We start from the raw sequence: 25,758 nt of genomic DNA on the forward strand, positions 1-25,758 counted from the left end.
GAGCTCCTACAGGGAACCTCCTAAATTGTGTCAACTTAGTACTGGTTAGTTATTAGTTTATTTAGCAGACGCCTTTATCCAAGGCGACTTACAGAGACTAGGGTGTGTGAACTATGCATCAGCTGCAGAGTCACTTACAATTACGTCTCACCCGAAAGACGGAGCACAAGGAGGTTAAGTGACTTGCTCAGGGTCACACAATGAGTCAGTGGCTGAGGTGGGATTTGAACCGGGGACCTCTTGGTTACAAGCCCTTTTCTTTAACCACAGGACCACACAGCCTCCTACAGGTATAAATACTATGTGATTTGGCTCATGATACAGTAACTCTCAACACTGCAGACCTGCGTGTGTGTCTTATTTCATCTTATCAGTAATGTGTAAGTTAAGTTTACAGTAAGTATGAAGACTGACAGTGTTGCTTCTTTTTTCCCATAAGAAATTGAACCAATTGAGTGTTGTGATGTTAATGAGAGGTAAGACGCAGTGTTGTGATGTTAGTGAGAGGTAAGACGCAGTGTTGTGATGTTTGAGAGGTAAGACCCAGTGTTGTGATGTTAATGAGAGGTAAGACCCAGTGTTGTGATGTTAATGAGAGGTAAGACGCAGTGTTGTGATGTTAATGAGGGGTAAGACGCAGTGTTGTGATGTTAATGAGGGGTAAGACGCAGTGTTGTGGTGTTAATGAGAGGTAAGACGCAGTGTTGTGGTGTTAGCGAGAGGTAAGACGCAGTGTTGTGGTGTTAGTGAGAGGTAAGACGCAGTGTTGTGGTGTTTGTGAGAGGTAAGACGCAGTGTTGTGATGTTTGTGAGAGGTAAGACGCAGTGTTGTGATGTTAATGAGAGGTAAGACGCTGTGTTGTGATGTTAGTGAGAGGTAAGACGCAGTGTTGTAATGTTTGAGAGGTAAGACGCTGTGTTGTGATAGAGGTAAGACACTGTGTTGTGATGTTAGTGAGAGGTAAGACGCTGTGTTGTGATGTTTGAGAGGTAAGACGCTGTGTTGTAATGTTTGAGAGGTAAGACGCAGTGTTGTGATGTTAGTGAGAGGTAAGACGCTGTGTTGTAATGTTTGAGAGGTAAGACGTAGTGTTGTGATGTTAATGAGAGGTAAGACGCAGTGTTGTGATGTTAGTGAGAGGTAAGACGCAGTGTTGGAGCCCCAGTTCTCACTCTGAATGTCAATGCACTGCTCTGCTGTTTCCCGCTCTGTAGATGTGCAAGGGGACGGGTGGAGAGGCGCCTGACCTGGATGTACTCGGCATGCTGGGAGCGGACAACCTGAGCCGTCTAAAGAGACTGCAGGAGCGCTTCATCCAGCCCCAGAGCATCATGGGACCGTGCCCCCCGCCCTCCTTCCCAGGGCATCAGGAATTCTTCCGGGATTTCCTCCTGGCAGCTGGCAGGTGAGAACAACAACCAGTATTGCAACGTCCTCCAGGACAAAATAAACAACTGGCCTTGGCTGGAACAATAATCGATTATCGTGATTATCGATTCATTAGTTTGATCAGTTCTTATACTGAAAAATGATAATCAAAGCTTGCATTATCGGCTAGTGTTATCTGAGATGCAACTCTATTTTTCACCACCTTTGTGAAATGTTCCTTTTCTCTCCCCAGTTCCATATAGTAAAGCTATAAAACTAACTGCAGCTATCAGGGTTATCTGGATAAAATTTTTAAAAAAAATAGTGTTCAGGGAGGGAGCGATGTCATAGTTTGTTAGTGTGCAGAGTTGTGTATTATTTCTTTTTTTTTCTGCAGCTACCAGCTGAACCAGCACCTGATGGACAGCCTGTGCCAGCAGATCCTGGAGCTTGACTCCATCTGCATCCTGGGGCCAGGCAGCAGCAAGGAAGAGGGGGAGGGTGATGTGGAGCAGCAGGTGAGGTGGGGAGGAGGGACGTGGAGCAGCAGGTGAGGGGGGGGGGGGGGGGGGGGAGGGACGTGGAGCAGCAGGTGAGGGGGGGGGGGGAGGGACGTGGAGCAGCAGGTGAGGGGGGGGGGGGAGGGACGTGGAGCAGCAGGTGAGGGGGGGGGGGAGGGACGTGGAGCAGCAGGTGAGGGGGGGGGGGGAGGGACGTGGAGCAGCAGGTGAGGGGGGTGGGGAGGGACGTGGAGCAGCAGGTGAGGGGGGGGGAGGGACGTGGAGCAGCAGGTGAGGGGGGAGGAGGGACGTGGAGCAGCAGGTGAGGTGGGGAGGAGGGACGTGGAGCAGCAGGTGAGGGGGGGAGGAGGAGGGACGTGGAGCAGCAGGTGAGGGGGGGAGGAGGGACGTGGAGGAGGAGGGACGTGGAGCAGCAGGTGAGGGGGGAGGAGGAGGTGACGTGGAGCAGCAGGTGAGGGGGGAGGAGGAGGGACGTGGAGCAGCAGGTGAGGGGGGAGGAGGGACTTGGAGCAGCAGGTGAGGGGGGGGAGGGACGTGGAGCAGCAGGTGAGGGGGGAGGAGGGACGTGGAGCAGCAGGTGAGGTGGGGAGGAGGGACGTGGAGCAGCAGGTGAGGGGGGAGGAGGAGGGACGTGGAGCAGCAGGTGAGGGGGGAGGAGGGACTTGGAGCAGCAGGTGAGGGGGGAGGAGGGACATGGAGCAGCAGGTGAGGGGGAGGAGGAGGGACGTGGAGCAGCAGGTGAGGGGGGGAGGAGGAGGGACGTGGAGCAGCAGGTGGGGGGGGGAGGAGGAGGGACGTGGAGCAGCAGGTGAGGGGGGGAGGAGGAGGGACGTGGAGCAGCAGGTGAGGGGGAGGAGGCGGGACGTGGAGCAGCAGGTGAGGGGGGAGGAGGGACGTGGAGCAGCAGGTGAGGGGGAGGAGGGACGTGGAGCAGCAGGTGAGGTGGGGAGGAGGGACGTGGAGCAGCAGGTTGGGGGCGGAGGAGGGACATGGAGCAGCAGGTGAGGGGAAGAGGGACGTGGAGCAGCAGATGAGAGGGGAGGAGGAGGGACGTGGAGCAGCAAGTGAGGGGGAGGACTAGGGACGTGGAGCAGCAGGCGAGGGGGGAGGATGAAAGATATGGAGCATCAGGTGAGGGGGAGGAGGAGGGACGTGGAGCAGCAGGTGAGGGGGGAGGAGGAGGAGGGACATTGAGCAGTAGGTGAGGGGGGACATGGGGCAGCAGGTAAGAGGGGAGTGGAAAGGGAACATGGAGAAGGTGGTGAGGAGAGGATGGCATGGAACAGATGAGGGGGAGGGGAGCAGCAGATGAGAGGGGATGAGTGCTCCCCCTTTTAACTCTGTAGTCAGTCAGTTTTGACTTGTTGGTACAATACAGTAAGAGGCTACATTGCACATTTTGCAAATCACACACTCATTAATACTAGGAATGTACTGGGTTGGCTTCAGCATGCTTGGTTATTTTAAAATGAACTGCACAATCATATGACCTATTTGTAAACAGCACTCACTTGAAACATGACACTACATTGGAATAATATATACAATTAAAAACAATCAAATAAACATACAATTATATATGAATCCAGTTGCTTCCCAAGCAGGAATTCTATGAGGATGTGACATAATACAGGTCTATCGGGCCATCTGGGATAGTAAAAGGAGGGTTTTTGACAGCGAGGATATATCTTTAATTTGATGACACCACCCATAGTAAAACTGAGAATCCAGCCAATCGTATGGGTTTTCTTTATTAAGTGCCATCGTTAAAACTCTTTCTTTAAACGGGTGTGTGTGAGCTGACGCGGCTGTTGATTCTCTTGCAGGGTGAGAAGCAGCGGTTCTGCTCGGTGCTGACGACGGCTCGCCTTCTTGCCAAGTTCCTGGGTTTCATCACCTTCCTGCCGTACCAGACCAGGGAGCCACCAGCCAGGGGTGTGCAGGAGGCAGCCATCGGGGTCCGCAACAAGGTACAGCTCTGTCACTGCGAGCGGAAACTCACTGCCTCCCACAGACATGATCAGGGAGCACTGACACTCACTGCCTCCCACAGACACGATCAGGGAGCACTGACATTCACTGCAACTCGCTGCCTCCCAAAGACACGATCCAGGGGCACTGACACTCACTGCAACTCGCTGCTTCCCAAAGACATGATCAGGGGGCACTGACACTCACTGCAACTCGCTGCCTCCCACAGACACGATCCAGGGGCACTGACACTCACTGCAACTCGCTGCTTCCCACAGACACGATCAGGGGGCACTGACACTCACTGCAACTCGCTGCTTCCCACAGACATGATCAGGGAGCACTGACACTCACTGCAACTCGCTGCCTCCCACAGACACGATCAGGGAGCACTGACACTCACTGCAACTCGCTGCCTCCCACAGACACGATCCGGGGGCACTAACACTCACTGCAACTCACTGCCTCCCACAGACATGATCAGGGAGCACTGACACTCACTGCAACTCACTGCCTCCCAAAGACACGATCCAGGGGCACTGACACTCACTGCAACTCGCTGCTTCCCAAAGACATGATCAGGGGGCACTGACACTCACTGCAACTCGCTGCCTCCCACAGACACGATCAGGGGGCACTGACACTCACTGCAACTCGCTGCTTCCCACAGACACGATCAGGGGGCACTGACACTCACTGCAACTCGCTGCTTCCCACAGACACGATCAGGGGGCACTGACACTCACTGCAACTCGCTGCTTCCCACAGACATGATCAGGGAGCACTGACACTCACTGCAACTCGCTGCTTCCCACAGACACGATCAGGGGGCACTGACACTCACTGCAACTCGCTGCTTCCCACAGACATGATCAGGGGGCACTGACACTCACTGCAACTCGCTGCCTCCCACAGACACGATCAGGGGGCACTGACACTCACTGCAACTCGCTGCTTCCCACAGACACGATCAGGGGGCACTGACACTCACTGCAACTCACTGCCTCCCACAGACACGATCAGGGGGCACTGACACTCACTGCCTCCCACAGACACGATCAGGGGGCACTGACACTCACTGCCTGCTATATAGTTAGTGCAGATCTGTGTGAACGGCTGTTGTCAAGCTCCTTAGTGTGTGGTGTAAGTGTGTCTCTTGTCCTCATGTGCAGAGTGCTCCAGTGCTCGATGTGTGTGAGGTGCTGAGGCAGTCCATGGTGAAGCAGCGCACGGTGCTCACTGTCCCCTGGCTGGTCGAGTTTCTCTCCATGGTGGATCACACCGCCCCGTACCTGCTGCACTACAGGAGGGTCTTCACACTTCTGCTGCAGCTATACAGGTGACATGACTTGCTCCCTGCTCCCCTCTCCCCACACCCCCAGGTCCTAGTGTACTGTACAGTGAGGCCGAGTCCTCCCCTCTCCCCCCAGCTCCTAGTGTACTGTACAGTGCGGCTGAGTCCTCCCCTCTCCCCCCAGCTCCTAGTGTACTGTACAGTGCGGCTGAGTCCTCACCTCTCCCCCCACCCCCCAGCTCCTAGTGTACTGTACAGTGAGGCTGAGTCCTCCCCTCTCTCCCCAGGTCCTAGTGTACTATACAGTGAGGCAGAGTCCTCACCTCTCCCCCCAGCTACTAGTTTACTGTACAGTGAGGCTGAGTCCTCCCCTCTCCCCCCAGCTCCTAGTGTACTGTACAGTGTGGCTGAGTCCTCCCCTCTCCCCCCAGGTGCTAGTGTACTGTACAGGGGGGCTGAGTACTCCCCTCTCCCCCCAGCTGCTAGTGTACTGTACAGGGGCACTGAGTCCTCCCCTCTCCCCCCAGGTCCTAGTGTACTGTACAGGGAGGCTGAGTCCTCCCCTCTCCCCCCAGCTCCTAGTGTACTGTACAGGCAGGCTGAGTCCTCCCCTCTCCCCCCAGGTCCTAGTGTACTGTACAGGGGGGCTGAGTCCTCCCCTCTCCCCCCCAGCTCCTAGTGTACTGTACAGGGAGGCTGAGTCCACCCCTCTCCCCCTAGGTCCTAGTGTACTGTACAGGGAGGCTTTTGTGGGAAACTACTGTAACTAGAAGCTTCTTGTCATGGTCTGTAGTAGAGAAAATATTGTTTCAAGGAAACAAACAAAACTAGAACTGGAAACCAGATAACATGAATGAAATGTACTGTACAGCTCTGGCCAGAGGTTTAGCATCACCCTATAGAATTAACACATTTCACTTCATAAAGTCAAATGAAACCTGCTGAATAATGTTAACATATTCAATACCGCTTGGTAGTTTTCCATATACTTAACGAAAAACTGACACACGTTGAAAAATGTGACATTTCAAAATCTAACGTGGAATACTGTACTGCTATTAAGGTTTCCGGTAGACTTGTGATTTATCATTTTGTACTTTTCTTTGATTACAATAAAATGTGTAAATTATGTTCATATAGTTTTTTTGTATTTTTTTTTTTTGTCTCAATCATAAAATTCTAGATGTTGGTAAACTTTTGGCCATAGCTGTAGGTGCGAGAATGATTGAAATGTGTACATCCTTTTTCACACAAGGTCTTTGAGTCTCGGTTTGTTGCTTGTGTTCCAGGCGCACCTTGCTGGGGACAGACAGAGAGGGGCGCTTCCTGAACCAGCTGCTGATTGTTGCTGTGCTGGGCTGGCTCTTCCAGGTAAGGACACTGTACAAGTGATGCTGGGGAACTGGGGGAGAATTTTCTAGGATTTTATAGCTGTTTTATTTTCCAAATTTAATTAATGGTGTTGCATCCACTTTTCTTTCAAGTCGCATAGAAAGGATCTATCCTTTTCCATGTGATGTTGTATCCTGTAGTGCTGGGACGAGGGTTTTATATCTTTGAATAATCTTTCAAAAATGTGATGAATATTGAACAGAGCAGAGGGAGGTTCTTGTACTCACTGTACAGGACACAGAGCAGAGGGGGGTTCTTATACTCACTGTACAGGACACAGAGCAGAGGGAGGTTCTTCTACTCACTGTATAGGATGCAGAGCAGAGGGAGGTTCTTCTGTATTTTATGATTTTGTATTGGAAGGTATGGTTGAGCACCATATTAAACCTTGCTGGCTGCTTTTCTCTATTCCAGATCCCTGCTGTTCCTGAGGATCTGTTCTTTAGTGGGGATTTCAGAGATGAAACTGATGTCAATGAAACACCAGCTTCCACTCAAGGACTGGTAAGTATCTGTGGGCAATATTGAGAGAGACAGTGTTCCCTCACAAGTAGTGTTGGAGTTTAAAGATACAATACATCATACACTGACTGACTGAAAAAATTGTATGCAAGTTTGTGGTCACATGACATGTGATCCACTAGCCATATAAAAGCCATGTGAGTGTTGTGCAACTATTCGGCAACAATAATGGGAAAACGGAAGAATCTCAGTTACTTCATGTAACGTATTTGGACAAGCGACTGATATGCTCCAGTAGCCCAAATAGCAGAAACCGTCAACACTGGACACACCTGTTGCTTCTCAAGCAATTCTGTACAGTTTCAGCCAGTCAGTGTACAGCAGCACGGATGCTTATCCCAGGCACCGGTGCCTGTGCTGCCTCATTGTATTGGACATGGCCAGCCAGTTAAGGAGGGGAGAGAGCAAGGTCTCATGAGTGGCCAAGATCAAATACCATTACAGTAAAGCACTTGGCATAGGGAAGGGCAAATCTGTAGCCCACAAGCACTCTAAAAAGGTATGTTGCGTAGTGTATGTATTCTGTGTTGATGTAGGTCAGGGTGACTGGTTCCTATAATGTGGTGTTTGTGTTGTTCTTAGGATTGTCTCCCCCTGGTGGACCAGCAGTTGCTTTACATCTGTTGCCCATATCTCAGTAAGTATGAACCCCATACAAACCCTTTTGCAGGGAGAATCGTACAGTTGCAGTGCTCTGATGGGCTTGTGAATATGACTGTACCTGTTGTGTTTTATTGCAGTTCATTGCGTTTTCCTTATGACAGGCCATATTTAAAAAGACAATCAAGAAAAAAGCTAATTAAACATTGTCCAAATTATTTTTTCAATAGATAAATGTGCCCCCCGATTGTATCAGTGGGTGCTCATGAGCTCTTGGTCACTGCATGGCTGAAATAGTCCTGTGATGAGTATTCAAACAAACACAGCTTGAACTGTATTCAGTGCAAAAAATGTTTTTGTGCATTTGTATTCGTTCATATAATAGACTTTATAAACAACTATCAAATATTTTGTAAAGGAAACCAATGCATCGTTGACGCCTGAAATAAATAACACACATGTTTCTGTACAGAACAGTTTTCTGGTTTCTGGTATGAATTACAATATGCTTCTGTTGCCAGCAGGCATTCAGTAGCCAACTAACCTCCAAACCCTCCCTCCCTCCCTCACAGGCGAGTTCCGCAAACTACTGGCTGCGTTTGTAGCAGGAAGTGCAGCGAAGAACGGGGGCTTGATCCGCAAAATAACACCAACCGCCGCGGAGCCGCTGGAGTCTCCCGCCCCACTGTCCCAACAGAAACTACAGGTACCGCACAGAGGCACACGTGACGTGTGCTGATCCTACATACCACTACTCGAAGGGCGACCTCACAAACCACAAGTAATTGCAAATTTCATGACAGTCCCGCCTTCATTCTGTTTCATGATTGCATCACAATAATTAGGTTGCAGTTCCCTCAGGGCCGAGCCCGCCATTTCACAGCGCTGCCTGATTTGTGCATCAATTGCATCATTTAAAATGATGCTGAAATGTTATCTGTGTGTGCTGATAGGCTTAAAACAGTCACGTGGACTGAAGGGAAGGAGTGAAAGCAGAGACGGATCATTTTGTGTGTGTGTGTGTGTGTGTGTAATATATATATATATATATATATATATATATATATATATATATATATATATATATATATATATATATATATATATATATATATATATATATATATTATATATAATCTCGTTTGATTTATTTATTGTGTTATTTACTTTTGACCTCAAGAGGTCAAAGTTAATTCTGTTTATGGTCTTCATGACGAAGTGAATACATAAATAGTTATTGAAATATGCTTGGAATTTTACTTCGTAATCTCTTTGTAATTTCTGTGCCTTTTTATATTCCATCATGTTCTAAATTATGTAGATAGTTACTGGAAAGAAAGTTTGTTCATATGGAGACAGATTGCTGCTGTATCTCTTGAGGGGACATTCCTGTATCTGCAGCACCAGCATTGGGACCTGGAACACTGACATGGCAGAGTAGGAGGATTAAGTGTTAGGAGGAAACTTTTTTTCTGCCAATTTTTTACCTTTTACATTTTGCCATGTTGTGAATTCTGTAAACCATTTGAAAATAATATTCTTCAAGTTCTAAGCTTTTAAATGATATATGGTTTTATGGTGATTTTAAATAAAATGTGAATGACTTATGACTCTCAAACAAGTGTGTGCAAACCCAGCTCAGGATTCCAGCATAGCATTCAAAACCCAGCTTTGAAAGGGTTAACATAAAAATGACATTTCACAAAATGTAAAATCAATTCCCAGCAGTTTTTAAAATAGTGTACAAACAGCATAGTGCTACAAAACCGTATGTTCCAGCATTTATCATTATCATTATAGAGCCCCAGCATTATCAAATACAGGATTTATTAATTTTTTAAAAAAGTGGTGACTATTCAAACTGTTTGACTATTTTTACCTCAACTATTTGTCAAATTGGTATTCGCTCTTTTATACTAGGTTTCTGCGTGATGGATACTTTTAATATTTGATACACAGCTGTGTTATATGATTCTCCAGAACAGATTTTGTCCAGTAAAATATCATCTTTTCATCTCGGTCGCCTTGTTTTGCCAGTACAGCCCACATGTTTTGAGCAGGCGTCTTCATGAGTGGTACAAGGCTGTAGTAGATTATTCTGCTGATCTTGTTCTCCTCTGCTTCTCTGGGTGGCTGCCAGGCGGAGTTGGAGCAGGCGTTCTTTCACAACCAGCCCCCGTCACTGCGCCGTACCGTGGAGTTCGTGGCAGAGAGAGTCGGCTCAAATTCTGTCAAACACTTCAAGTGAGTAACGCAGCCCTGTGACATCTTTCCGACTCCTCCGTCTCTCAGCCTTCCTGAGGACTTTGAGACTCTCAGGTCTGTGCTGTGGAGTTCAAGTTGCAGTCTCGCACAATTGTCTTTTTTTGTTTTTGTTTTTTTTACACCAATATGCAATTCCTTTGTGTCCTGATTTAATAAATTCTTCCACAGTCTGGACACCTTTGCACTTTATAAAATTGACAGGCCTGTTTACTTTGTTTTTAGTTGTACCTTCGAGCTATATTGATATGCTGCACCTTCTGCTATTTTTTTACATTTTTTACAGGAAACCCTAAACCTTTCAGAATGTGCTAAAATGTATACAAATGACAAGATTATATATATATACAGTACTGTACAAAAGTTTTAGGCAGGTGTGAAAAAATGCTGTAAAGTAAGAATGCTTTCAAAAATAGACATGTTAATAGTTTTTATTTATCAATTAACAAAATGCAAAGTGAGTGAACAGAAGAAAAATCTACATCAAATCAATATTTGGCGTGACCACCCTCTGCCTTCAAAACAGCATCAATTCTTCTAGGTACACTTGCACACAGTTTTTGAAGGAAGTGGGCAGGTAGGTTGGCCCAAACATCTTGGAGAACTAACCACAGTTCTTCTGTGGATTTAGGCAGCCTCAGTTGCTTCTCTCTCTTCATGTAATCCCAGACAGACTCGATGATGTTGAGATCAGGACTCCTTGTTCTTCTTTACGCTGAAGGTAGTTCTTAATGACTTTCGCTGTATTTTTGGGGTCGTTGTCATGCTGCAGAATAAATTTGGGGCCAATCAGATGCCTCCCTGATGGTATTGCATGATGGATAAGTATCTGCCTGTACTTCTCAGCATTGTGGAGACCATTAATTCTGACCAAATCCCCAACTCCATTTGCAGAAATGCAGCCCCAAACTTGCAAGGAACCTCCACCATGCTTCACTGTTGCCTGCAGACACTCATTCGTGTACCGCTGTCCAGCCCTTCGGCGAACAAACTGCCTTCTGCTACAGCCAAATATTTCAAATTTTGACTCATCAGTCCAGAGCACCTGCTGCCATTTTTCTGCATCCCAGTTCCTGTGTTTTCTTGCATAGTTGAGGTATGGCTTTTTGGCCGCAAGTCTTCCATGAAGGCCACTTCTGACCAGACTTCTCCGGACAGTAGATGGGTGTACCAGGGTCCCACTGTTTTCTGCCAATTCTGAGCTGATGGCACTGCTGGACATCTTCCGATTGCGAAGGGAAGTAAGCATGATGTGTCTTTCATCTGCTGCAGTAAGTTTCCTTGGCCGACCACTGCGTCTACAGTCCTCAAAGTTGCCCGTTTCTTTGTGCTTCTTCAAAAGAGCTTGGACAGCACATCTGGAAACCCCTGTCTGCCTTGAAATTTCTGCCTGGGAGAGACCTTGCTGATGCAGTATAAATACCTTGTGTCTTGCTGCTGTGCTCAGTCTTGCCATGGTGTATGACTTTTGACAGTAAACTGTCTTCAGCAACCTCACCTTGTTAGCTGAGTTTGGCTGTTCCTCACCCAGTTTTATTCCTCCTACACAGCTGTTTCTGTTTCAGTTAATGATTGTGTTTCAACCTACATATTGAATTGATGATCATTAGCACCTGTTTGGTATAATTGTTTAATCATACACCTGACTATATGCCTACAAAATCCCTGACTTTGTGCAAGTGTACCTAGAAGAATTGATGCTGTTTTGAAGGCAAAGGGTGGTCACACCAAATATGGATTTGATTTAGATTTTTCTTCTGTTCACTCACTTTGCATTTAGTTAATTGATAAATATAATCTATTAACATGTCTATTTTTGAAAGCATTCTTACTTTACAGCATTTTTTCACACCTGCCTAAAACTTTTGCACAGTACTGTGTGTATATATATATATATATAGCAAATGTTAATATACAGTACATACAGCTACCACCCTAGAACATGATGCATCACACTCCAGTCATCCAGGGTCGCAAGGTCTTCTGGGTTTCATTACATCTTAAGCTCTCAATTATCATAATGGATCAAATTGTTTGTTCAATTGGACATATTTAATATTTTTCAAAGTCTCTTACAGTTGATTTAGGAAATGCCCTTGATTTAAGAACATGACCTATGAAACATTCTGAGACCTCGAGGGAACTGTTAAATGTGTCATATCAAATAATTCAACCAGTTAATCAAATAACTTGACCAGTTAATCAACTCACTCGACCAGTTGGTGGCTCCTGAGTGGCGCATCCGGTAAAGGCGCTCCACATGGAGTGCAGGATGCGCTCTATAGCTTGGACGTCGCCGGTTCGAGTCCAGGCTATTCCACAGCTGACAGTGGACGGGAGCTCCCAAGGGGCGGCACACAATTGGCCGAGCATCGCCCGGGGGGAGGGAGGGAGGGTTAGGTTGGCTAGGGTATCCTCGGCGCACCAGCGACCCCTGTAGTCTGGCCGGGCGCCTGCGGGCTTGCCTGTAAGCTCTTGGGTGGCTGCATGGTGAGTCCACAGTGAAAAAAAGCGGTCGGCTGACGGCACGCGCTTTGTTCGTCTTCGCCCTCCCGAGTCAGCACAGGGGTGATAGCGGTGAGCTGAGCCTAAAAAATAACACTGTGTAACAAATTATTTTTTTTTTGGTTCCTGGGTAGTAAGTGTTATTTCCTAATTGCTTATGCCTCAAAAGTATAGAAAATGGCTATTATTCCCCACAAACTTTGCTTTTGTGACCAGGACAGTGATATTTTGAAATTTACCTATTTCCAATGAGAAAACGGGTGAATCTGTGTCTTTTCGTTCACATAAAGTCAGAAAAAAACAACATATGAATCCAAATTAACATGTATTTATACTAAAGTAATACAAAAATGACTACAAAAGATTTAGAAGTGAGTAGTTTTTCGAGATTTACGATTATACTGTAAATCACTTTGACGAATCAGCCCCCAAATGTTGTCTCCCATCATGTTCTCGTTATACTGTCCTTGGTAGCGGCGTTCAAAGTCCAGTATATCCTGGTGGAAGTGCTCACCTTGTTCCTCCGAGTACGCTCCCATGTTCTCCTTGAATTTATCAAGATGAGCATCAAGGATATGGACTTTGGGGGGCTGATTCATGAAAGTGATTTACAGTATAATCGTAAATCTCGAAAAACTACTCGCTTCTAAATCTTTTGTAGTCATTTTTGTATTACTTTAGTATAAATACATGTTAATTTGGATTCATATGTTGTTTTTTTCTGACTTTTCTGTGAACGAAAAGACACAAATTCGCCTGTTTTCTCATTGGAAATAGGTAAATTTCAAAATATCACTCCTGGTCACAAAAGCAAAGTTTGTGGGGAATAATAGCCATTTTCTATACTTTTGAGGCATAAGCAATTAGGAAATAACACTTACTACCCAGGAACAAAAATTGTGTTACATAGTGTAATTGGTCATTCTAAATTGGGATAAATAATAAAAAATAATTGGCAACGACTAAATTAAAAAAAATAAAAAAATACAAAAGAACTCGACCAGTTAACCAAATAACTCGACCAATTAAGTAATTGAGAGCTTGGCTGGAATAAAAGCCAGAAGACACTAGGAACTGAGTTTGACACCCCCGCCCTAGAATTCTTAAATTTTGCTTCATAAAGTCAAATGAAACCTGCTGAATAATGTTACGTTAACATCTGACAAAAAATTGAAAAATGTGACATTTTGAAATCCTGTACTTGTTCTCTGCAGGATCAGTGTGCTGCATTCTCACTGATATCCTGCTGATATTAAAGGTTCTTGCAATCTATCTAACCTTTCTTCTTTTATTGTCACCATCACTACTTGCTTTTACCTTGTCTAGTGAGGCATAGGGATGTACACAGTGGAGCACAAATCTGGATGTGTTGAGAGAGAAATGTGCCAAGGAACATGAAGCAAAAATAGCATGTTGTTGATGCAGTCAGAAAGAGTTAAGCATTGTTGAGTGCAGCAGACCAGCCCAGTAACAGTGCATCTCTCCTCTCTCCTCTCTTTGTGCAGAGCCACGCTGGTCTCGGAGCTGGTGCTGTCCGGAGAGGCTCAGCTGCGAGGAAGGCTGAGGGATGAGAAGGCGAGCGTGGCCAGGCTCTTTGACACCGTGTGCACCCAGCTGTGTGAGAGGGGCAGGCAGGCGCTCAGCCGAGCCAGAGAGTAAGCACCTGCTGCTTGGAGTACCTCCCTGCAGAACTGAGCCTGTGCGCCACGGATGTGTTTTATAAATTAATATAATAAAACTAGCATTTAGCCCTTTGTCAGTGGCAAGGGGTGTCAATGCCAGTGCACCCCAGTGATGGCCTTCCGAGAGCAGCGAAAATAATATGTCTTTCATATCTGCAGTAACACAGTACCAACTCAGGCCTGTGCTGGCAGACAATACCAATAAGAAGCGGGGTTAGGTGGGGGGTGGTTCTGTCTCTCTTGTCATTTCAAATCACTTGCAGACTGGCTGGGCATAGAGACATTGGCTGGGCAGAGAGACCACTCTTGTTTAAAGTGTTACAGAGCACCCTGCAGGCTTACAAGAAGCACGCTGCATCATCTGCGGTGTCCTTATTGCACCGTTACATTATTAAACATAAATCAACCAGATCATGCACCCTCCAGCACAATGCTGGTTTTCCGTTCTCTCAATGCACTACTCATATCAATCGGAGCACCAGCATGTTGCAGGAGGGAGCATGATCTGGATGCACTGCGATGCTTACAAGAAAAAAAGCGTTCTCCTGGTGAACGTTCCCTAGTAAAATTTGAAAAACATTATGTGTCTACTTGATTTACATATGATGTGAGAATTAAAATATTTGTTGGCAATATGTTGAGGGGGCGGTTGGGCCTGCGGTACGACCAGCACGGGATACAGCAAAGGTAGTTTCCTTTAAACACTGCAGGGGGTCCTGCAACACTAATGCAGCATCACAAGTGAAAGAAAGCAAAGTGATTTTACAAAGCAAGGCTTCAGAATCTAGTTGCTCCTATTCCACACTGACCTTCCTCACCAATCATTCTGTGGTGGAGATGTAACGCTGAACCCACAGCGCCAGAACGTTGATCAGGTTAAAAGAAATCGTTTATGAAATATGTTGGCATCTGATTAAGAAAATTTACAAAAACTAGAATGTGTAAGAAGGCTGAGCTCCCATCTCTTCCTCTCACCCTGTTCCTTGGCTTGCTCCAGGTTTTGCAGTGTGAAGAGCCCTGAAGCCGTCAGGATTTTGCTTCCTGAAGAGACCTCTGCAGCAGTAAGGCATTTTAAAAATCTTATTGATCTTTTTTTCTTCTCTGTCAGTTCAACAAACATTCCTAATCATGTTGCCATGGTGTTTTCATGAATAGAAAACTGGTTGACCAGATGCACACACTGCCATTTTTCTTTTCAAAAGAGGGTTTTAGTAAAAAATCCTATGGAATAAAAAATGTTTTTCTTAACTACATGTGATACTTTAAATATACTTGTGCTTTGTATAACAAATAGCTGCTGGGTTCAAATCCCACCTCAGCCACTGACTCATTGTGTGACCCTGAGCAAGTCACTTAACCTCCTTGTGCTCCGTCTTTCTGGTGAGACGTAGTTGTGACTCTGCAGCTGATGCATAATTCACACACCCTAGTCTCTGTACGTCGCCTTGGATAAAGGCGTCTGCTAAATAAACAAATAATAATAAATAATAATTATAAATCGAGAAGCCGTTCTTCTACAGGGCCATCTTCCCATATTACCCGTCTTATTGTGGATCCGACGGGGGTCTGCATCATCAATAAACTGCAGAAGGGAAGCCAAGCATTTCAATGAACAGCAGCTTGACTGGAAATGTTTTGAGGGTTAAACAACTCTAGTGTTTAGTTACTTTTCCAATGATCAAGATGTACTATTACTTCTCTCTTAGTCAGAAGGGTAATTGTTGGCTGTGGTTAAGTTTGGTGAGTCTTCAATATTCTGAGTATAAACTGAATTTAATTTTTTAAAGAACTATACCAAAAATTTAAAAAATCTAATCAAAACTGAAACAGATTGTTGTTTTAGTCAATGTTACTATTTCTACTGCAGTAATCTTCCACACAGTTATTTGGTACTTTGTTTAGCCTCTGTAAGCACTGCGGCCCCTGGTCAGAAGTGAGTCCTCATTGGCTTCTTGGCAGTCACAGGAGCGTGCTTGTTCTGCAGGTTATAAGCACAGCAGAGGACATTGCAGTCAGGCTAGCCACCGAGAAGGCGTGCACCTGGCTATCTGCTAATATCGCAGGTAAGAGCCCACTCCTGCTGCTTTAAAGTAATTGTAGCTGACAAAAGAATTCCACAAAGCCTACCCATTTTTCACTTGTATTAGCTACACATGTCTCCTGGGCAGTTTCTAAAGGAACACGTTATAACAAACATGCGTTTTCAATTGAAAACAAGACAACTGGTACTACACCACGTTCTCCGATTGCTTGCCTTACCGTCCAGGGAGTCTGTTACTGCTTTACTTCCTGGCAAACCAGGTGAAATTCACCTAGAATTTTAGAATTGAAACATAATTTAAAACAAAACTATATAAACATAATTTAGATGTTTTATTTAACATCATGTAATCAAAATTGTATTGCAAAAGTGTACCGGCCACCATAATAGTACTACATTATTTCTTGTTCCATTTCGAAATGTCACGTTTTTCAGTTTAAGTATATGGACAACTATAAAGCAGTATGTAATTTAATTTGTTGACGTAACATTATTCAGCAGGTTTCGTGCAACTTTATGAAGCAACATTTATTAATTCTATAGGGTGATGCAAAACTTTTGGCCACAGCTGTACAGTTTTTAGACAAGTTTTTGGAATAACCAATGGACCTTTATTGGCGGATGTCTCTCTTGCTAGCCTTGATTAAGCGAGAGTTGAAGGCGGCCTTCGACCGGATGATGAAATCCCTGCCGCCACCTCCTGTCGGTGCCTTGTCCGAGGGGGAGACCCCGAGAGAGCCCCCTGAACCCACAGCGAGCAGGCTGGAGGAGAAGGGGGCCAGCTGCCCCCCCGGGTGTGAGCACAAAGCCACGCTGCCCTCCAACCTCATCATTGAGATCAAGGTAAGCTGCTCTGAGTCATACACACAGTGGACATGTGCTGTTTCTACTACTGTGACTGTAGTCAGTGACTTTAAATGTTTCCATAACACAAATGTACACGGCTCATCCACAGTAATGTAGCATCCATCATATGCATCATATAAAAGTAACAGCACTCGAATAGAGGGCTTCTCATGATGGCTCTTCTGATTGGCTACAAACATTGCCAACATGTTTAAGTTTAAACGTTTTAGTTTTAAATGCATTTAATCCTAACGTTTAAACATTTAGGAAATGTAATGCAATTTAACATCCTTAGCTGTGACTACAGGGATATAGGCCATTTTAAAGACAACAAGAAGCTCCACAGTTGAGACACACAAAATGCGTGTCAATATTTGGAACAAGCATATACGTTTTGCGCACTAAACAAATTGAATACTGCCTGAAATTTAAAGGACTCAGTCCTGAAGGATCCATATCCGTCCCAGCAGTACTCAGTAGAAGGTATTGCCATTGTTTCCTGTTTTGTTTGAATGCAGTATTATTATGAATGTCTCGTCCCCCCCTCCTCTCGTTTACTTTTAATCAAGAGCTCCCACCTCCGAGCTGCTCTGTGTGTGCTGAGCAGGGCTGCTCTGTGTGCGCTGAGCGGAGCTGCTCTGTGTGCACTGAGCGGAGCTGCTCTGTGTGCACTGAGCGGAGCTGCTCTGTGTGCACTGAGCGGAGCTGCTCTGTGTGCGCTGAGCGGAGCTGCTCTGTGTGCGCTGAGCGGAGCTGCTCTGTGTGCGCTGAGCGGAGCGCTCTGTGTGCGCTGAGCGGAGCTGCTCTTGTGTGAGCTGAGCGGAGCTGCTCTGTGTGCGCTGAGCGGAGCTGCTCTGTGTGCGCTGAGCGGAGCTGCTCTGTGTGCGCGGAGCGGAGCTGCTCTGTGTGCGCGGAGCGGAGCTGCTCTGTGTGCGCGGAGCGGAGCTGCTCTGTGTGCGCTGAGCGGAGCTGCTCTTGTGTGAGCTGAGCGGAGCTGCTCTGTGTGCGCCGAGCGGAGCTGCTCTGTGTGCGCCGAGCGGAGCTGCTCTGTGTGCGCCGAGCGGAGCTGCTCTGTGTGCGCCGAGCGGAGCTGCTCTGTGTGCGCCGAGCGGAGCTGCTCTGTGTGCGCCGAGCGGAGCTGCTCTGTGTGCGCCGAGCGGAGCTGCTCTGTGTGCGCTGAGCGGAGCTGCTCTGTGTGTTTCAGGAGGTGCTGAGTGTGACGCTGGGGCCCCGGTCCCAGGAGGAGAGGGTCGGTTTCCAGCAGATCCAGGACCTTCTGCAAAGACTGGGGGAGACTCTGTGCTGCAGGAAGGTAGGCACATGCAGGCTGGTGGAGTGCTCTACTACACTGCACTTTATAACTAGCACTTGAACTGCTACAGCATCGATACACAGCAGTTGTGACAAAGTGTCAGAAGTGTTTTAGCAGTGATATATGAAAAATGCCGGAAAGCTGAAGAGTTACAGCCCCAAAATTTAGTGTAATAGATGTGCATGATTTAAATACAGCAAGTCAAATGTGTGACATAAACAACTTTATTTTCTTGCTGCCTAAACCTTAAATGTTATGCTTTTTTATTTTTATCAATGTACACAGGGGCTAGGAAGAAACCACAAACCTATTTCACTTTTGAGTCACCGGAGTTGGGTTTCCTCACTGAAACCAGTCAAGCCAGTAAATCGTGAGGTGCCGTTGTAGAAGCCCACAATAAAGCTGGTACTTAAACCCCCATTGCTTTTCTCCTTCCCCAGTTCATATTTCCAGTTCCAGAGCAGATGTTGGCACGGTGCTCCGTTGGACTGGCTTGTGTGTTGGGTGAGTGAAGCTTGTTCATGTCGATCAGGGCGGAGTGCATGGAGAGTTAGACACATGAGTCTGTGCATATGGAGAGTTAGACACATGAGTCTGTGCATATGGAGAGTTAGACACACGAGTCTGTGCATTGATCTACTTATAACTTTGTGAAGTCCTCAGTGCTAATATGTAGTAGGTTTGTTAGATAATTAGAATAAAGACTAAACTTACAGAGAATAGGATTTTATTTTGCATGACTGCAAAATCCCTGTACCCCAGTGTTCTTTGGAATGAGACTTTAGAAGCATGTAAAGAAGCACTGGATAACAGAAAAGATAAGTACATAATACCTACAAAAGAAATAATAACTATGATCAAGAAAATAGATTATTTGACTTTTGGAAATAAGTTACAAGCAGAATAGCCCAGAAAGGCTCAAAATATACTATTGGAATATATAAAATATGTGGAGGGCATATTTGGAATATGGACACATGGAGAAGAATCTCTTTTCCAGTTTCATCAACTAGTAAATAATATCCAGCCTCAGTGAGTCTACGGTGGACAAAATCTGAAATTTAATTCTTAGATACCTTGGTTAAACTTGATCAAGGATCTATTCAAACAGATCTTTACCTGAAACCTACTGAAATGCATCAGTACCTAAATATGTCGCCTACACATCCGAAGTAAGAGCCATTCCTAAACTGAGTATAAGGATAAAAATGATCTGTTCTGATGAAAATACCAATAAAAAAGAGAAAGGAACAGAAAATAAATCTTAGAGGATATAAAGAACAGATTATTGAGAGAGAATTATTGAGTTAACAAACTCAATAAAAATGAACTACTTGAATATAATAAGAGAAAAGAAGGTTGAACGAGTACCATTTTAATAATTACATATTCTAAATTATTATTATTATTATTATTATTATTATTATTATTATTTATTTCTTAGCAGACGCCCTTATCCAGGGCGACTTACAATTGTTACAAGATAACACATTATTTTTACATACAATTACCCATTTATACAGTTGGGTTTTTACTGAAGCAATCTAGGTAAAGTACCTTGCTCAAGGGTACAGCAGCAGTGTCCCCACAGGGGATTGAACCCATGACCCTCCGGTCAAGAGTCCAGAGTCCTAACCACTACTCTACACTGCTACCCAACTTTTCACAAAATTGTTTGGAAGCATTTATTTATTCTTATGGCAAAGTGGTTTGCAGTGCGCAGGTGTAGCAGTGATGCGGTGATCAATGAAAGGTGATATTCCAGGTGCAATGATGTTTATTTATATTCCCAAAATCACTTGACAACTGTAAATAATATGGTAGTACACAACGATGTGTACTGCGCAGTATAACCCAGGAGGTTTAGTCCTGAAACAATAAACACAGTAGATAAACAACCCGATCACAAGTCCAGAGTGAGTGCTAACGTGCAAGTGGTGAAATGCAATATATTTAGTGCAGTGCAGTGCTGTCCAGGTTGGTGCTGGCCTTTAAGCGACAGCTCCTGGTACTTGTTAGCCATCTAATAATAACAAACAAGCACAGTATTCGATACGACAAAAGCAAACAAACATAGATAGATAGATAGATAGTTAGTAGGGCTGCTCCGATTTAATAGGTCTTTAGTAGGTTTAACCAATGGGAGAGTCAAAGATCTGCCCCTTGTTTATACAGTTGTCCAATCATTAGTGAGCAGAGGTGGGACATAAATATGTTAGGGTAGGGTGTAAGCATAGCTAAATTCTGCGCGATATTGCTGCTTATAGACAGTTATTGAATTATATTGAGAACCTTGATTATTTCTGTTTTTTATTTACAAATTAAAAAAAAAAAAGTCATAAGACAACGGAGACATTGTAGTCGATTTGGTTACGAATCAATTTTCAAGTTCTTTCTATGAAAAAATGGAGGTGTACACCAGAAATACCTGAGCTGATGAAGGCACCAATTCTTCAAACAGAGGTCATTATGTGGAATTGCTTTCTCTGATTTCTGACTACGACAGCATGTTAAGCAATCGCTTGTCAATAGCCACAGTATTCTCGGGTATCTAACTAGATTCTGAACGGCTTCATCTCTTCGGTGCCTCAGGTTCTGCTAGATTCTGAAGTACAAGGAAGCCAACTACATAGCTATGGAAACAACCGATGTTCTGTGAATGTGTTCCATTTACTAAAATCAAAAAATAATAAAAATGCTTTTAAAAAGACCAAATTCCTATTGGCCTTATTTATTTATTTTTAGGTTGTATTGATTTTTTTGTATTACTATGCAGGACTGCTGCTATAATATTGTTATCTTTACTAGAAAATGTGCATGGATTAATCTACCGATTTTAATCACCTAATGCTCATAAATTAACTGATCAAAAATTAATTGATTGACAGCTCTAATATATAATATATATTATAATTAGAGCTGTCAATCAATTCATTTGTATATATAAAATATATATAAAGTTTTTGCGAAAAAAGTTATATAAATAAATACATATTCAAAGTTGATCAGTCCAGAACTATATGTGTCAGAGGTGACATTAAAAACCTTCCCAGTATGATTTGTAAATGTCAGTTAGGAAAGAACACGAATAACATTCATTACTGCAGACTTCAAGAGGTGATGTAACTTAAAACGTGACTATCGATGTTTAAGAAACTGCACAGACGCCATTTCTTAATCAGTGTTAAGTTTATTTCATACATGCAGGGAAACCAGTCCAAGTATAGAACCGATTACCAGTTGTTACATCTTTTACATGACATTAAATACCCTTCTGCATAGGTGTCTCTCTCCTCCTCTTTCTCTGACACTTAACCAATAGAAAAGGTACAACACATTATTCTGTTTTAATATTTAATTTTGTGTGTGTGTGTGTCTGTGTGTGTAATCTAGTGTGACGACCTCTGAACTCAGTGCATTCTTCAGACCCCTGGTGGTGCCCCAAAAAGGTCCATCCATCTAGTTTTTTGTTATCTTCCTTGTTCCTATCTCTCCGTTTTGCCTGAGACCCTTTGAGTCCAGTGGCATTATCTCTTATTCTCCCTGTGAACCTTTGGGTCCAACGGTAGTCCCTGGGAGCCTTTTAGCTCCTTCATGCTTTGTATTCCCAAAAGTCTTAGAGCCTGGCCCCTTCTGGTCCACAGCATTGTTATCTTGTTAGCTTGCAGTCAATGTTGGACAAGAAGCTTGTAGATGAAAGGTCTCTTATCAATTGTTAGCAGTACATGCAATTTCACTTTTCAGAAAAGAACACCAGTATAGCTCTGCCAGTCCACATGCGTAGCAAACTGCTAATCAATTCTCGATCCATGATTTCCAACAAGAGGTCTAGGACAAACAACAAAAAACTGCTTACTGCTCGTGCGATTTTAAGGAAAATAACCCCGGTTGACACAGCAAGTTATATTAGGGTTTGCTGAGTTTCCTAATGCTGAAAAAGTCTGAGTCGTCAGTCATGCATGTTTGCTTCCGAGAAGCTTAGGCAGAGTGGGAGTTATGGAATGGTTAGACGGTGTGTGTGTGTGTGTGTTGCGCTGAGCTCTGTTGTGTTTCTTCAGTGTCAGGCCAGCTGCCTCTCGGTGAACCTGAGCTCCCTGCGGAGGAGGGCAGTGCCAGGGGGAGCCCGGTCCGCGCCCTGCTGAATCAGCTCCTGGGACTGTGGAGACACGTCTTCCGCACTCCCGTCCCTCTTCAGCTGCTTTTCACTGACAAACACCTGGCTTCCATCCTGGAGGCTGGACACACACAGGTAAGCCTGCCCTCACCTAGACTGCATCTCTCCATCACTGCACAGAGGAGCTACACTCCAGCAAATCCATCTCAATCAGAGTTTAAATTAAAGTTTCCTACTAGGTGTGGTTCAAGTAGGAAGTGGCCACAGTCTCCACTCTCCAAGTCTACAATATTATTGTGGGAGGGAAAGAGGACTCCACTGTAAACCAAGCAGCTGCCATCTAACAGTCTCAGATCTGCTGTCCTGCCCATCGTGACTGCAGCTGACCTGCAGTAATACAGAATGCATGGTGGAAATGCTGTTTGCAATACAAATTCTATCTGTCATGTCATGTTTATTCCATGCTTATGGTAATTGGGTCATACCTCTTTGAATATTCTGAAGCCATTTTTAAAAACTGAACAGGTTACTGCTCTCTTGGTTATAAGGAGGACAGGTTTACTGTTGTGTTGCAAAGCCATTAAGAAAATTGCAAATGTACAGCCCCTTTCACACCGGCATGTTCTACCCGTGTCAGGACCTGCTGTCATGTGGGTCGGGTACGCGAGCAGGGGTGACCTGGGTGACAGACGCAGGTGCACAATGCGCGTATCAATGTCTTAGAAGCAGCTTGTTACGGACGCTTCCATCCAAGCTTCTCTGGATTGAACCAGCGGCCCAAATGTTGATCAGAGCAAATGTTTCTTCATCCCTGCTGCAATCTGACTCGCAGTGAGTCTCAATCAACAAAAATATGGCTAAACAAAATAAACAGAAACGTTCCTTGCGGAAGTGAAACCTTCATGCATGCGTGGCTATTTGTTATTGCGTCGACTCACGAACGGCCATCATGTATTTTGTCCCGCTCAACCCGGGACAAAGCGTGTTGACCCACATCCTGAAGTGGGTCGCTGGGACCCAGGTTTCACACTACGCGGGATTGGGACGCGCTGTATAGTCTAGCAAGATTAGAGTTTTGATTAGATTATCTTGCCCACAGTTGTCATACTTTGTACCTGGCATGGGAGCAAGTGGGAGCCCACATATTACCCTCCATGACTCAGGGTGCTGTATGTTTAAATGCGCTGTGATCGTGCCTTTGCCTGCAGTGGGAGGAGTTCCTGTTTCTTGTCAGCGAGCTGCAAGGAAGAGGCCTGCTGGGGGCAGAGGAGGTGCAGAGCAGCTGGAAGAGCCTGTCTGCGCTGTCTTGGCCCACGGTGAGTGCACCGAGACCGGGGCTCAGCCCACACTCTACCCCTGAACCATACACGGTGAGTGCACCGAGACCGGCACACTCTACCCCTGAACCATACACGGTGAATGCACCAAGACCGGGGCTCAGCCCACACTCTACCCCTGAACCATACACGGTGAGTGCACTGAGACCGGCACACTCTACCCCTGAACCATACACGGTGAGTGCACTGGGATCGACACACTCTACCCCTGAACCATACACGGTCCCTTCTTTCTTGAGACAGTGTGCTAAATATTTGAGACACTTTTCATGTGCTTGATTTATCCAGTTTTGATGAAGCTTGCTGTGGACATTCATTATCTCAACTTATTAGGAGTATCAAAATATGATGGTATTTATTTGTGGCACCAGCTTTTTACATATTGAGAGAGAACGAATTTCCTAGCTAACTTGTTAATGACATTCTTTAGCAAAGTGTTTGATAGTTACACATCTATGGCAGGACTTTCCATTGGTTGGATGAAGGTCTAGTGATGTCCTTTTTGGTGATGATTTACTGTTTACTTACATATTTGTTTATTTTTCTAATAGGACTTTATGGAACAAATCAATAGGGCAGCCTGCAGACTTCAGCAGGAGCAATACCAGGGAGTGCCACTGCAGAACAGTGACTGAACAGCAGGGGGTGCCAGTGGAGACTGGGATCCCTATATTGGAACTGACAATGGAACCAGTGGAGAAGCACTGTGATGGAGTTTCTGAAACGCAAATGGTACAGGGGAGAAATTCAAGGAACTGCCTGACCCAGAATTGCACAGAAACTCGCCCCCTGTGGATACCAGTGATCTGGTTCACCTGTTCCATTGCAGTACCAAACATACAGACATGCCCCACCCAAAGCTACCTGCACACAGCATTTAGATTTCATCAGTAGGTGTGCTCTTTACAATAAGATGGGAGTGATTACTTCACGTATGGTTTCCCCTATTACTTGGAGGTACTCCTGTTTCCCAGTGCAGGGGCAGTCCACTGCAGAGAGCCAGCACCACATGCTGCTTAAAAAGCATCTGCTCCCGTTCACCTCTCTCCAGCAAGAATTGCTGCTGGGCTGGAGGGAGGGAAGAAAAGTGGCCATAAAGTGGAAAGCCTTCCTAATCAACTCATTGAGTGCCTTCCAAGCCTGTTTCTGGTGAGGCGAGGGTGCCTTACCTGCGCTGTACCAGGGGTGGGGATGAAGACTTGCATTCCACAGCAGTCCAAGCCATATCTCGGCTTTACTGAGACATCCAAGCTATTTCCACCTGTTCTGTTACTGGTGGCTACCCTTGCACCATCCTTTGGCCACTGGCTATTGCCCCTTCTGTTGCCTTGGAGCCCAGCATGTTGCCAGTGTGTGAGGAGCCCTGTGCCTCGTCTCATGGGGTTTAACATGCTCTCATGCATGGTGTGATGCAGGCTGGGGGCTGCAGGAGCTGCCTTGAACCCTGGTGTTGATGCTGTTTCTGCCCTTCTCCATGAATGCTGACCAATGCGTTTGTGATTCCTCTCTAGTTCATATTGGACTTCTTGTATCTTGTTAATCATGTCTTTTAAACCAAGTATTTGAATAAAATTATTTCTTTATTTAAAAATTGAATAGCCTTTTTTTTATCCCTCTTATGTAGAACTTCTCGTCCATGTATTTATGGCAAACCGTTTTAATGTTTAATCCTCAATTTCTGATACCAACAATTCTTTTACTGATATCCGTAATGTTTTGTGGAGATATCGGTAATAACATTTGTGATATGAACAATAGACAATATTATTGTTTGATATCAAAAGAATTGTTATCTGTAATTGTTACAATTTTATGTGACAAATTGAATTGTTGATATAAAAAAATGAATTTTGTTATGTAAAAAGCATACTAATTAGGTGACGACATGTGGTCTGTACTTTGCTTGTGTAAGCGTCATTGGAAAGCACTAGGCAGGCCTTTAGTACATGGCTGATAGAGAGGTATCTCCTAGTGTCGAGGGTATTAAGGC

General features: G+C 45.1%; 1 protein-coding gene across 5 annotated transcripts in view; it reads left to right on the forward strand.

The window, feature by feature from the left end:
- LOC117422379 (codanin-1-like) overlaps positions 1–25,375 on the forward strand; it is a 44,413-nt gene extending 19,038 nt beyond the window's left edge. For 4 of the 5 annotated variants that reach the window (XM_058987235.1, XM_058987236.1, XM_058987238.1 and 1 more), the window contains exons 11-28: positions 1,216–1,406; positions 1,767–1,887; positions 3,717–3,860; positions 5,034–5,200; positions 6,445–6,526; positions 6,962–7,051; positions 7,652–7,706; positions 8,242–8,375; positions 9,810–9,913; positions 13,942–14,091; positions 15,116–15,179; positions 16,103–16,181; positions 16,797–17,002; positions 18,210–18,317; positions 18,758–18,821; positions 22,376–22,566; positions 23,640–23,801; positions 24,320–25,375. In XM_058987235.1, the coding sequence (XP_058843218.1) occupies positions 1,216–1,406; positions 1,767–1,887; positions 3,717–3,860; positions 5,034–5,200; positions 6,445–6,526; positions 6,962–7,051; positions 7,652–7,706; positions 8,242–8,375; positions 9,810–9,913; positions 13,942–14,091; positions 15,116–15,179; positions 16,103–16,181; positions 16,797–17,002; positions 18,210–18,317; positions 18,758–18,821; positions 22,376–22,566; positions 23,640–23,801; positions 24,320–24,403 (2,196 nt within the window). In that variant the 3' untranslated portion in view covers positions 24,404–25,375. The remainder of the gene's footprint in view (positions 1–1,215; positions 1,407–1,766; positions 1,888–3,716; positions 3,861–5,033; positions 5,201–6,444; positions 6,527–6,961; positions 7,052–7,651; positions 7,707–8,241; positions 8,376–9,809; positions 9,914–13,941; positions 14,092–15,115; positions 15,180–16,102; positions 16,182–16,796; positions 17,003–18,209; positions 18,318–18,757; positions 18,822–22,375; positions 22,567–23,639; positions 23,802–24,319) is intronic. The other variant, XM_058987239.1, reaches the window with a different exon arrangement.
- The last annotated feature ends 383 nt before the right edge of the window (positions 25,376–25,758 follow it).

Source organism: Acipenser ruthenus, chromosome 15 (assembly GCF_902713425.1).
Source record: "Acipenser ruthenus chromosome 15, fAciRut3.2 maternal haplotype, whole genome shotgun sequence".
NCBI lineage: Eukaryota > Metazoa > Chordata > Actinopteri > Acipenseriformes > Acipenseridae > Acipenser > Acipenser ruthenus.